This window comes from Podarcis filfolensis, assembly GCF_964270895.1.
Source record: "Podarcis filfolensis genome assembly, chromosome: 5".
Classification (NCBI taxonomy): domain Eukaryota; kingdom Metazoa; phylum Chordata; class Lepidosauria; order Squamata; family Lacertidae; genus Podarcis; species Podarcis filfolensis.
Window position 1 is genome coordinate 60561362 of NC_139608.1, and position 13572 is coordinate 60574933.

Consider the following 13572-nt stretch of genomic DNA (forward strand, 5'->3'; position numbering starts at 1 on the left):
AATTTCCACTGTGAGGACCTGCACATTTGCATAAGCATGCTTAGCCATGATTTGGCTTCCCACCGCATGTGAACCAGGCTAATGTGGGTCGGCTTCACGCACATTTTGTTGTGTTTCAGCCACTGCTTGTGCAATTTGATTCAGATGCAATAAAGAAGTTCTATTTTTGTTTGTAACTGTTTAGACTCAATGTTGAAAAAGCAAGCCAGAAATAATCAGCAGTTGAAGTGATCAGCGTGTGGGTTTTTTTAAAATATGCACGGGCCAGTTTCCAAAGATCTGCTCAGCATGTGCCAAAAGTGCTTTAGATTTGTGTGTGTTCTTAACAGCAAGCCACTTCTTTCCTATACTGCAAGACAAAAGAACTTTGAAGCTGAAGGTAGTTGCAAGTGGTTCAAGAAGTGGCATGGATACCTGTTGCAGAGAGGGAGGAAATCCACTTTGTGACCGTAAGTTCTTGAGCTATCTTAAAATTGTCCTTTGGGTCTCTGCCTATTTACATTCAAATAAATAATCAAGGACTATTATGGACTTGGAGGGACGCAGGTAGTGCTGTGGGTAAAACCTCAGCGCCTAGGACTTGCCGATTGCATGGTCGGCGGTTCGAATCTCCGCCGCGGGGTGCGCTCCCGTCGTTCGGTCCCAGCGCCTGCCAACCTAGCAGTTCGAAAGCACCCCCGGGTGCAAGTAGATAAATAGGGACCGCTTACCAGCGGGAAGGTAAACAGCGCTCCGTGTGCTGCGCTGGCTCGCCAGATGCAGCATGTCAAGCTGTCCACGTGACCCGGAAGTGTCTGCGGACAGCGCTGGGTCCCGGCCTATAGAGTGAGATGAGCGCACAACCCTAGAGTCTGTCAAGACTGGCCCGTACGGGCAGGGGTACCTTTACCTTTACCTTTATTATGGACTTACCTGTGAATATTTGCACGTACCAGCAAAACCTCAGTACTACGATCTTTATACCGGTAAGAAAGGAAGTCCTTCTCAATGTGAATTAATTTATCATATGGCTCCAGCAACAATCTTGCTAAGTCATTAGGATGACTACTAGCATTGATGTAGTCTTGACCAAACTCTACATGAATATATGCTTTCCTGCATAGAAGAGTATATTAATAGTATTGGGTAAACTATCTCAATAATGTATTAAATATTTGATCAAGTATGCTGTACTAATACACTTTTTTCTTTGCATGTTTTTAGATTTCGATGACTAATGCTAAGAGAAAACCATAATTTTATATTTATGCTTGGATTATGCTGCGTTTGCATTAAGAAACGCACAGTGAGAGTTTAAAAAATTACCCTAAACATATTTATGCAAAAGTAAATCCCATGAAGATTTCAGTGGGGATTACTCTCTGGAAAGGGTATATAGGATCATATACCCAGGACTAAGTTTCATTGAACTGAATGGGATTTACTTCTGAGGTAACATGAATATGTTTGCGTTGTTAGTTAGTTAACAAACCATACATAAAAAGTTATTATAAATGTTTTAACTTGTAATGAATTACCTGGCTTCAAGGAATGCAATTATAATACCCAACTCAGCTTCTCTGTTGGGTCTTCCCAGCAATAATGGTCTCAATGCATTTACAGTTCTCTGCAGAAAATGGCCAGACTGTAGCTATGAGAAAGCAGAATTGTTCAAAACATTTTAGGCCAGGTATTTATTCTATCCAGAGCAAATCCATTCAATGAAAACACAAGCTGTGTTTTACCAAAGAGCATATGACTCACCAGGTATACCTTAATTAAATATAGCTACAAAAGGAGGATACTGTGATCTCTACATAAGAAAAGACGGTTTTAAAAAACCAGAAGTTTCCACATTGCACTGATTGGGAACAGTGTTCATAGTGCTATCAAGTTCAATATATGCAGTGTTTTTTTCTGGGGGGATGCAGGGGGTACGCATACCCCTAAACATTTCGTGAATCTTTGTACTTTTGCCCATTTACTGTATTTATTTCCCCCGATTTGAACTATAAAATGGTGATTTTCGTGAGTCAAAATGAGAGTACCCCTAAACATTTTTTTATAGGAAAAAAAGCACTGAATATATGTCTTAGTGGAAAATTGCCAATGTGAAGCTCAATACAGTCACTTTTGACTTCAACACAGGGACTTCTAAAAAAAGGAGGGCATTGCTTATAAAGGAAGTCGAAAGTAAAAGTCAAGAAGGCCAAATCTCTCCAAGGCCAAGGGATAATGTTATTAAAAACTAGTAGAAGCTCAACTAGAATATATACTGCAAATCAGAAAAGGTATTACCAAGGCAAAAAAAAAGAAGAAGAAGAAGAAGAAGAAGTCAGGGTAGTTAACAGAATCAAGCAAGCTGTCAGAGGCAAGAAGGTACCTTTTAGAAAATGGGAGACTTTACCCAAATAAGGAGAACAAAAGGGAACCAGAACTTAAAATAAACGCAAGCTAACAATAAAAGATGCAGAAGAAGAGGAGGATGAGGGAGGAGGAAAAAAATGTATTTCATGAACATACTGCTAAAAACATTAAAATTAACCCAAAAATATTTAAATACATTAGAAGAAGGAAACCAGCTAAGGAGGTGATTCAGCCTTGGATGACAAGGGAGTCAAAAGTGTGTTAAAGGGTGGGGGGAAGAGACAGCAGAGAAGTTGAAGGAATTCTTTGCATCTGCATTCATTGCAGAATACGTAGGACAGATCCCTGTGGTTGAACTAGGTTTCTTGGGAAGGGCGCATGAAGAACTGAAGCAAACATCAGTGACAAAAGACAAAGTGAGGTAAATATCCAGAACATTTCCTTACCATTTTGTCTTTTCTTTCCTCATCTTCCCCTAAAATTGCATCTGTGAGACACAAAGTGCTATTCAGCCAAAATTTCTCATTCCCACCTATCAATTGTGCCTTCTCGAGCAGTTCTTTAGCTTGTCCATGTTTTTGTTCCAAGTTAGCTAGCACAGCTAGAAGATAAAGGCACCGCGATACAGTAGAGAGGTCATTCATTTCCTAGAAAAAATGTTATTTCAAGTAAATGAAACTGTAAGTTCAGTCTTACCAAAGACCCAAGGGCATCCCAGTGTTACGTATTTAGAACAATTAAAAACAAACAAAATCGAGAACGTGTAAAACGCATCTCCTAATCTTCTACAGGAGTTTATTAGGAGAAACTCAGATTAAAATGACTTTAATTTTCATGCTAATTTCTTTTATTTTTTTTTGCAAATTGCTGCAAAATATGGAGAATTGAAAAATGAGAAACTGAGAGAACCTTCCATTGCTACCTGGAAGGAAGCCCTAGGACTTCTCTAAGATTAAATTTGAATAAATAGTTCAAAAGAAGACAACTTGAAAGCTGGGAGGGAGCACTGAGGGAATCTTATGTCTATGCCAGTGCATAGTGGACTGGATCACATTCCAGTTTGGGATCAATTTTCAAACTTACCTGAGTTGCATGGTGTGCTTCTGCAAGTAGAAGCCTTGCTGGCTGATATAAACCTAATTGCATGAGGACTTCAGCTTTGTCTATCCACAAGTAGGGGAAAGAAAGCCCACTTAATCCTTTTTCAGTCACAGGGTTCAGTTCCAAAATCTGTTTTTAAAAAGAAAGAAAGAGTGATCCTAGATTTGCAATTCCATTTTAGTCAGCATTTAATTCTAAAATTGGTGAAAGGGATTTTGCTTAGCATTCCAATTCCTTTAAAAAAAAATCTGAAATCTGTTGTAAAGCCTGATGAGAATTATTATTATTATTATTGTTTTATTATTTATACCCTGCCCTTCTGGTTGGGTTTCCCCAGCCACTCTGGGCGGCTCCCAACAGATTATTAAAAACATGATAAAACATCAAACACTTAAAACTTCCCTAAACAGGGTTGCCTTCAGATGTCTTCTAAAAGTCAGATAGTTGTTTATTTCCTTGACATCTGATGGGAGGGCATTCCACAGGGCGGGTGCCACCACCGAGAAGGCCCTCTGTCTGGTTACCTGTAACCTCACCTCTTGAAGTGAGGGAACCACCAGAAGGCCCTCAGCGCTGGACCTCAGTGTCCGGGCTGAATGATGGGGGTGGAGACGCTCCTTCAGGTATACTGGGCTGAGGCCATTTAGGGCTTTAAAGGTCAGCACCAACACTTTGAATTGTGCTCGGAAACATACTGGGAGCCAATGTAGGTCTTTCAACCGGTGTTATGTGGTCTTGGTGGCTGCTCCACCAGTCTAGCTGCCGCATTCTGGATTAGTTGTAGTTTCCAGGTCACCTTCAAAGGTAGCCCCATGTAGAGCGTATTGCAGTAGTCCAACTGGGAGATAACTAGAGCATGCACCACTCTGGCGAGACAGTCGGTGGGCAGGTAGGGTCTCAGCCTGTGTATCAGATGGCACTGGTAGACAGCTGTCCTGGACACAGAATTGACCTGCGCCTCCATGGACAGCTGCGAGTCCAAATGACTCCCAGGCTGCTCACCTGGTCCTTCAGGGGCACAGTTACCCTATTCAGGACCAGGGAGTCCCCCATCCCCGGCCCCCGCCTCCCCAAACTGTACTTCTGTCTTGTCAGGATTCAACCTAAATCTGTTAGCCGCTATAAGCCTGTGCATAAGATCAAAAATCTGCAATACAGGAGGCAGAAATAAGAGGTGAATGGTGATAGGAAATGCAGTTCTAAAATAATGAAACAAATTATGGGGTAGGTGAGTGAACAGCTGAGGAAGAAGCCAACACAAGACAGGACAATAGGCCCAGAGGCGGGTGGGGATAGTGAAGATGCTGGGCATTTTGACTCAATAAAAATAACTGATGGAGAGAAGGCCACCTGTAGCAACCTGCTGGAGAGGCAGATCTTAAGCAAGAGACCTGAATCAAGGAAAATTCCTGCATAAAAATGATATAGAATCTTTGGTCCAGTGGAGGACAAAGCAACAGGATTCTAGTTAAAGATGTGTGGTGCATCACCAATTACTCCCCTTTAACCAAATCAGCTACATTAGGAAATGCCTTCGTGAAGATGTACTTTTTCTTAAGAGTCAATAATAAAAGGAAAAACTCAGAAAAGCCTTAAACTTCCATCTCTACAAGAGCCGCCCGTTTTTGCCCACTGGGCCCAGCAGCAATTAAGGGATATACTGCTAACAATGGAAGCCATAGTTTACTGCATGGCATTCACTCAATTGACCTTGTTTCTAAAAGCCATAAAGAGTTTAAAGGCAGCAAAATGCATTCTCACTTTGATCTATTTGCAAAGTGAAAGTAAATTACCTTATCTTTTGCAGTAAACAATTTTTTACTAATATCAGTTGGCTTTAAACTCGCAAATCTGGTTTCCTTCAGCTTGTTCTGTATGGCATTCTCCTTTTTAAATGCTATCTCTTGTCTAAACCTGAATCAGAGAAAGGAGAAGGGAGAACGATTTTGCAAACAATAACAAGCAAAACAACGAGGAAAGTCGTTACTGAGATGTCCACGGGGCCACATTAATCATTTTTTTAATGGGCATAGAATACCGGTAACTTAGGTTCAGTTATACTAGCACAGTGCAAAAAGCTGCTGCTCTTAGAGGAAACAACTGTTATGTTTACACTGTAATACATCCAAATCCAGGGAACGATGGACCCACCTATTGAACCCTCTCAAAAAGGTTAAAGTCAGCCACTAAGGAGGGTGACTGGGGAGCTGGATGCAATCCCCATGCACCCCTGCTCCCCATCCCTATTAAATAGCTGACTGGTGGAATCTCAAGCTTTTTGAAAGGCTGCATGCAAATAGTCCCAGTTGCTCAACTGGAAATGGGGTGTTAGGTACGTATAGAATCCATGATGAACTTTTCAGATTACACACTTTGCTTCAGAAGATCATACCTTCCTTGTTCCATTTCATTAATGTACATTTCACCCACTGCCTTCTCATGATTAAATGCTGCTTGGCACAACTTTAAATCTAAACATATCCTGGAGAGTCTGTGAAAACAAAGGACACAATCCATACAAAATACAAATTACCTGTTGACAAGAAAAAGGCAAAAACTGTATATTCAGAGGCCGCTGCAGGCCTGGAAAACCCAGCTGTCATGTCTCCAAGACAAACAGTGGCTGCAGTGAGTGGAATTCCAAGGGGAGAAATGATGGGTGGAAGAGAAGTATTTTGCTCCATGCTGGAGTTCCCAGATCCCTTTGCTACATCAAGTGGTGAAAGTCAGTAAAGTGGGGGTGGTGGTGGAGAGTTAAGCAATACTCCCCACTTCCTCACCTATAAATAAATCCCCACAAGATCACTTTGCCTAAGAGCAAGAAGGGCTAGGATTCCTAGTCATGCTGTGAGTATTAATGAAGAGAAAATACTTGTCATTAACAGTCTCAGATATCACTTCTTCTGAAATAGCAAGTTAATTAGACTGGGGTGGAATCTATACACAAGTTCTGAAAATGTTTTTTTTTAAGCATTTTAAAAAATACATTGAATACACTGAATTTTACATAAGGTTCACTATCACCATCTAGTGTCACATTATATATTGCGCTTAAAACACACTTCAAACGTTTTATTTGCAACTGTATAGCTGAGTCCTAACAGTGCTATCAGACAAAAAACCCAAATTCAAGGAGACTTGCGTGTGCATATATATATATACATACACACAAACCCACCCACACCCTCCTACTTTTATGTTTTTGATAGTAAAAAGCTTGGAATCTGAAACACTGAAATGTAGGCCACATAAAAATATAAATGCTAAAACTTTCATTTTCAGTCACAAACATGACAAAGCACAGCCAATGAAAGTTCAAACTGCCTAGACTTATATTTTTTGTTTAACGTCTAAGATTTTTAATGCTCAAGCAATTATGCATACAAGCAATTTTTAGGCTTACTAGGGGTGCCATTTAGAAGGTGCAAGGGGGCACTTGCCTCTCCCTGTGTTTCAGACCAGGTATGATTACCTACATCAATATGAACACACATTATCCTGGTCCAGCACACTTGTTCTGCTGATCAACCAGGCATGGGAAACTAGTGGTCATACAGAAGACAGCTCTCATCAACCTTGACAACAGACTATATTGGCTAAGACTGATGGGAGTTGTAGTCATGACTGTGCTCTGCTAGTAATGGGTGAGATTCAACCTCCCTGAGATTCAGCTCATGCAGGGAACTTTGTGGGAATAACTTCTGGAACCATAAATCCATAATTTGTGGCACATCATAAAGTACAGAAAGGGATTAACTTACACACCACAACCAAAAACAGATTTGAATTTATGAATGGCAGGGAAGTGAAATATTTTACAGTGACTGCAGAATAATGGATACAAACCGAAGATGGTAGAGATCTGACAGACTTTTGCTTTCTACGACATCACGAGAAATGATCTCAGCCAGTTGAAGAACCGGAACAGTCAAGTGAGTACATAAAATTGCCTGTAGCTCCTTAACTAAAAGGTCTAGGTAGTATAAGGTACGTGTCTGAAAATTAAAAGAATGGATGATGGAAAAGTTGTCAATACTTCTGTCTCAATTCTGCATTTTTAACTCTGAAAATAGGGCAATGAAACAATGTTCTCATATTATATATATCAGGGAGTTGCTACACACAAATGTATACTTCGGACACATTGTCCTACCTTTTGAACCACTAAATATGCCATCTCTGTGGCAACCTGAAAATCAGCATGAAAAGAAACTTTCAACATTCAATTAAAAATGGTTTTATCACAAAGCCAAATACGTAGGACATTTATACACAGGTAAAACTCAGGATACACAGAAAATACTATCTCTTTTTTTATGGGCATGTGGAACTGAGTGATACAATTCCTGTGGAAGTGGTTTGCTCATGCAAACAACCCCTCTCTAGAATCAAGCTCAGGAAAAACTGGTTTTGCCTTCTTTGAAATAGAAGCTGGTCACATGCAGCACTGAACATTTGGCAGATGTTATGTCTCCAACAGAATCCACCGTGGTGTTCAGTTAGGTCACTCATCTCTACCCAATATATGTTGCCATAGCAAATCTGTTCCCTCCGACTCCAACAAGTCTTTCAAATTCATACAGATCTAAGAAGATAAGATAGTAGCCCCTACAAACCAAAATCTGGAAATGCTACTCACAGGTGCCAAAATGGTTTCCCTGTTCATAGCACAGCCACTTGAGTCCTGTTTAAAGGCATCTCTAATTTCATCAGGACATTCATAGCTAGCCCACTCCTCCACATTTGCGGGCAAGGCTTCACTTGGCCCTTTCTTCTTTGCTTTGTCTTTGGCCGACTGTGGCTGAAAAACAAGACTCTGCATTAAGGAAGTCTATTCCCCCTCCCCCCACTGAACATTAAAATATATTAAAAGAAAATGTACCTGTTTAGCATCTTTTGAAGATTTGTCTTTTTTAGGAGGGCTTGTTGGTGAAGTCTGATTAGCAGAAGGCTTTGGAAAAAAGAGGGGGGAAAGGAAATTTTTATTACACCATAGAATAATAATATTAATACAATATTCATTGTTTTACACAGCTTATATACATACATACAGTTCTGCATCTGAAGCCATGTCTCACCCCACTGGATTTCACAAAGATCTGGATCATGGGCTCACATGGGCACTTGTGAATCCTACAGGTCAACCGCCATTAGTAGCATGGCATTGTCATGTCCCACAGCACCTCCAACCACTTTTAGCTGGGTCCCCCGGGCAGTGGGAGATGTTAGATCCTCTTCAGTAGGCCAGGGGAAAAGTTGAATTGGGTTCAGATGCAGATTGGCCAATAGCAGCCAGACCAAGGGGTGGGTACTCATTAGGGGTGGGTCTGACTGAGTCCATCATAGGACTTCACTCAGGTCTACTCCCAGAATATTTAAGGAAAGCCAACCCCAAACTTGGCATTTTTGTCTTTTGGATCCCCTACCCTCCCTATAATTAAGCTGTTATCTACCCATCATGGAGCAGTGCGTATTTATGACCTGGCTATGGATTATGATTGGTCACCGTATTTGGGAGCGGGGAGGAATTTGTCCTTTAGGTCAACTGGGGGTTTCGCCTACCTCGTAGCAATTGCCACAACTATTGTGGATGTGGCGTTAAGATTTAGTCATTGGTTAGAGGGGAAGTTGTGAGCTTCTGCCTGCCCTTCTAAGGGAATGAGGTATCCCATTAAAGGGTTCCTGTAGCAGGTGCTCCTTCTAGATGCCCAGTTGGCGGCTAGGACCATAGCACTCCTCAAAGGCATTCTCAGTGGGGCAGTAGCTATTTAATGTATGTCATAGGACCCCCTCACCAACAGTTTGACTCCTGGGAAGACTCAGCCAACAGGCGGGTTGGTTGATATAGGTTATCTCTTTCATCTGAGCCAATGCCATTTACATCTGTAATCAATGAAGTCATGGCCTAATTTAAACCAAAAACGTATGTTGTCACGAGTGGTCATTTAACAGGGGGTGGGGAGGCGGGTCACAACGCCTGGGCATGCAATCTGTTTCATCGGATTAGGATGCATAGGGAGTTAAAGAAAAAGAGATTTACAGAATTCTTACTTAATAATTAATTACTGTTAAGAAGTAAACCATTTTCTTTGGGAGGGAAAGTATGGTTTTTATATAGAAGAGTGCCTTACTTGTTTTGCATCTTTGTTTTGTTTTGCATCTTTTTTGCCTTTCGATTTGGGACTCGTTTGCTGAGTTGGCGAAACTTTGCCCATTGTCTTTAAAAAGGTTCCCGCTGCTGCCAGTGACACCTGAGCAAAAATAATTGCATTTGTTTTTAGTCAGGGAAGGAAACCTACAAAAGGTGGAGTTATTTACAGCCAAATGTAGAAAATGAAAGAATTAAGACAACTGGGTAGGTTTTAGAGGTTTACAGATGGTAGTAATCTCCTTTTCTTTTATAAAGAGCAAACCTATACAGATGCAAGTTAATAGCCTTGATCCTAAAACTGGTTGACTTACAGAAATTCATAGAAGAGTTTCTTGTCTTACTCAACCCTCACCCTATATCTGCAGCAACCTACTGAACCATGAGGGATGGAGAACGAGGGGAATATACTGCAGAGAGGAGAGCATGGGAAACATACAATATACTTTCATCAAAACCTATATTGTAATAATCTTACTTCTTTTCATTACATTCTTGAAGGAAAAATACAACATCAAAACACCATGATTTACACATACAGTGGCACCTTGGTTCTCTAACTTAATCCATTCAAGAAGTCATTTTGACTTCCGAAATGTTCAAAAACCAAGGCGCAGCTTCTGATTGGTGCAGGTGCCCTGGAAACAATAGCTGGCAGCTGCATTGGACATTCCGCTTCTGAAAAGTGTTCGAAAACCAGAACACTTACTTCTGAGTTTTCGGCGTCTGAGAACAAAGGCATTTGAGTACCAAGGTGTTTGAGAACCAAGGTATCACTGTATATGGATGAACATTCTTTGAGAATTATACAGAATAAGGATAGAAAAATAAAGTCAAAAGTTGTTGTAATAATCTTACTTTTCATACAATCTATGTGATCGAGGGGAATGCCAGCCAACAGTTTATAGGAAAGCTGGCATATTGACACAGTACACCAACACACCATACTTTTTATTATTTTCTTACCTGCCAAATGCGCATCACAAAAGCATATGCCATCAAACAGTGCTGCTCGTGAAAAGGCGAACTATGTCCGGAAATGACTGCCATTACCGTGTGAGCTCTAAACAAAGCTTCTATCTGCCTTATACTTCTTAAATCCTCAATGGCAATTCGGTCATTAGAATCTGTGGTCAGAAATAACAATAAAGCAAACGTCACCATGTTCTTTCATACGACCAAAATCCACACTAGGTCAATACCTTTACCAGGCGACCAGTGTCACAAACTTGTGAACAAGCTTCAGAAATCATGATCAGGATATTAAGCCAAATGGGGGCATGGGGAAGAGCTGGCTTGGGGTGGAAGTGTTAAGTTTGTATTTAGCCACAATTTTAACATGGATTATGTTCACCTAGGTAGGGTTTTTTTAAATCTAGTGACGCTAGGATGAAGAAACACATCTCATTTGCCATTATTTTAAAATAAAAAATGTAGCAGTTCTCTAGATCTGTCTGCAGATCTACACAGGATATTCATGGTAGAGAGTTTGTATTTATCTTCATTTTAAAAGGAGAAGTCATGCAAGCTAAAACCTATAAATTTAATATAAAAAGTACTGTTCAGAAGCCTAAACTAAAATATGTCCTCAGGGTCAAAGAGAAAGTTCTACAGGTTACTAAAATATCAGAATACACTGGAAAGGCAAACTCTGAAATAACTTATTATTTTAGATTTATTTAAAGACATACCTTCTTCTTCAGGGCTTTTTCGGAGAGGTTTCAGATACAGTAATATATATACTGCCCAGTCCAGGTGTTTAATAGCTTCACTAAGAGGAAATTGATTGGAGTACAGCCATTCTGCAAATGCTATTAGATTATCAACTTTCTTTAATGAATATTCTTTTTTCTGTATAAAAACAGGGAATACATTCTTAACCTAGTTGTTCTTGATAATGAATGAATGAATCTTTATTTCTAAAAGCTATTAAGCCATCACAATTGGTCACAATGTGAGAATACAAATAATTGATTTAAAACTGAACAATAACAGCAAAGCAAACATACAAAAATGTAAAAATCACTCTTGCCTAGGCTAAGCGCTCCACATCTCACACTCCTCCTTCTGATACTTGTCTTGGTGCCTAGCTCACAACTTATTTGCCGCCCAGACATATTTTGCAACCAGTGCAGTAATAAATACATTATTGCCAGTCAGCAAAATAGAGATTTGCTCAAGGGGAGTTCGGTTGGAAAGAGAGCAGTTGTTCTTGAAAAATATGTTTCATTTCCTTTCAGACCAAAAGAATAAGTTTAAATATGCAACCAGGAATGCACTGATCTCAGACAAACTAGGGAACTTGTATGTCCCCAGCTGTTAGGAATCCAAACATCTCAAGTTAACCAACAGCATCATTTGCAAACATACTAGCAAAGCAATATTTTAAACATCTACTGATAACTCATAATCAGTGAAAAAAAGTGGTGCAGAAAACAAATCAGAACAACAGAAATTGCATTATGAAAAGAATGCATAAGGACAACAAGAATACTACAATAAACTTTTATGCATAGTGTCTCAAGCAACACACCACAGGTATATATATTATTATATATATGTATATATAATATATATATATATATATATATATATATATATATATATATATATATACACACACACACACACACATATATATATTATTATATATATGTATATATATAAAAGATTGGGCCCATGACCTACTCACAAAAGAGGACACAGATTTGCATAAACTGGTGTTATATACAAATTTATGTCCTCTTTTGCAGTTGGAGTGGATAGCCCCAAAATAAATTGGCCACACACATAAAATGGCTGACGGAATGTGAACAGCAGAAACTTTTCCTGTAATTGTATTTCCATACTAGAAATGGCTTAACCTGTTTGATTTTTGCCTGCCATACTGCTGTTACAATCTTCACAATTTAGAAACACATACCAGTAATATTTTAAAAGTACATTTTAAAAGAAAGCAGATACAGACCTGTAAAACTTCAATTGCATTTTGGTAGCAAGACAACTGTCCCACAAGATCGGACGACACAGATGCCAGACGATGCCACATATCTGACATGTACTCTTCACTTTCATCTCTGAATTTCTGAATTTCCATTATATAGTTACGCCCAAGTCTTGACTTCACCATTACCATCTGTTTAAATATTGGGCTAGGAAAAAGAATTTGACAAAATCAATGCTCATCACTGATTTTATATAAGTTGTTTTTAAGTGATATCATAAGGCTTTTATGATGCATTTTGGAATCAGAAGTCAACATATATGTGTGACAAGTACTTCTGTCTCCACCAATCTACAGCAATTAATCTTAGCCCAGAGTTCAGCCTGAAAAATGCATACTGGATAAATATGTATGAGACTTAAGAGACAGTATTCTAACAAGGGAGGGATCAATCTAATGCTCAGCAGTGGAAGATTTGCACAAGGACTTCCACTCATGCAATGGGGCTTCTTTCTTCTCCTCTCCTCTCTAAACTGGCTCAGAAGGGGAGTGTTGGGGGAACCGTGAAAATGGTGCATGGGGGGTGGGAATCGTTCCGTCCAGCAAGCTGAAATGCTTGAGCTGATGAATGTTCAATATAGCACGTTTAATTCCTCCCACAGCGTTTACTTCTTGAGACTTGATAATGAACACTTAATTCTAATCATCACCATTATTAATTAGTTTACACACTGCTTAATGTCAAAAGAGGTTTCTCAGTATACAACAGAACCCCAGTAGCTTCTTCAAATCTGAACAGTGATTTTTGCCTTCAACTGCTAGGGAAGTTCAACTCCCGCCTGTTGTCATCTTAAAACACGAGAGACAAAGCACAAAATGTGGGGCAGCTGCACTGCCAGTGGGTGCTCAGCCAAACAGTGCAGCTTCACCTTTAAAATTTGAAAGGGAGGGGGCCCTGAGACCATCCTGTACTATGCAAATACTACCAGAGGCGATTCACTGAGTAGGGCAGAGCACAACATTAGCCTCCTGG

At 39.8% G+C, this 13572-nt stretch overlaps 1 protein-coding gene across 2 annotated transcripts in view; it reads right to left on the reverse strand.

Annotated features, from left to right (window-relative positions):
* CFAP46 (cilia and flagella associated protein 46) overlaps positions 1-13572 on the reverse strand; it is an 82432-nt gene that overhangs the window by 30310 nt on the left and 38550 nt on the right. For both annotated transcript variants that reach the window (XM_083616810.1, XM_083616811.1), the window contains exons 28-40: positions 12564-12747; positions 11287-11446; positions 10562-10722; positions 9579-9698; positions 8330-8398; positions 8087-8248; positions 7294-7442; positions 5840-5938; positions 5241-5361; positions 3430-3576; positions 2793-2993; positions 1518-1630; positions 913-1095 (exon numbers count right to left, since the gene is read on the reverse strand). In XM_083616810.1, coding sequence (XP_083472936.1) covers positions 913-1095; positions 1518-1630; positions 2793-2993; positions 3430-3576; positions 5241-5361; positions 5840-5938; positions 7294-7442; positions 8087-8248; positions 8330-8398; positions 9579-9698; positions 10562-10722; positions 11287-11446; positions 12564-12747 — 1869 coding nt within the window. The remainder of the gene's footprint in view (positions 1-912; positions 1096-1517; positions 1631-2792; positions 2994-3429; positions 3577-5240; positions 5362-5839; positions 5939-7293; positions 7443-8086; positions 8249-8329; positions 8399-9578; positions 9699-10561; positions 10723-11286; positions 11447-12563; positions 12748-13572) is intronic.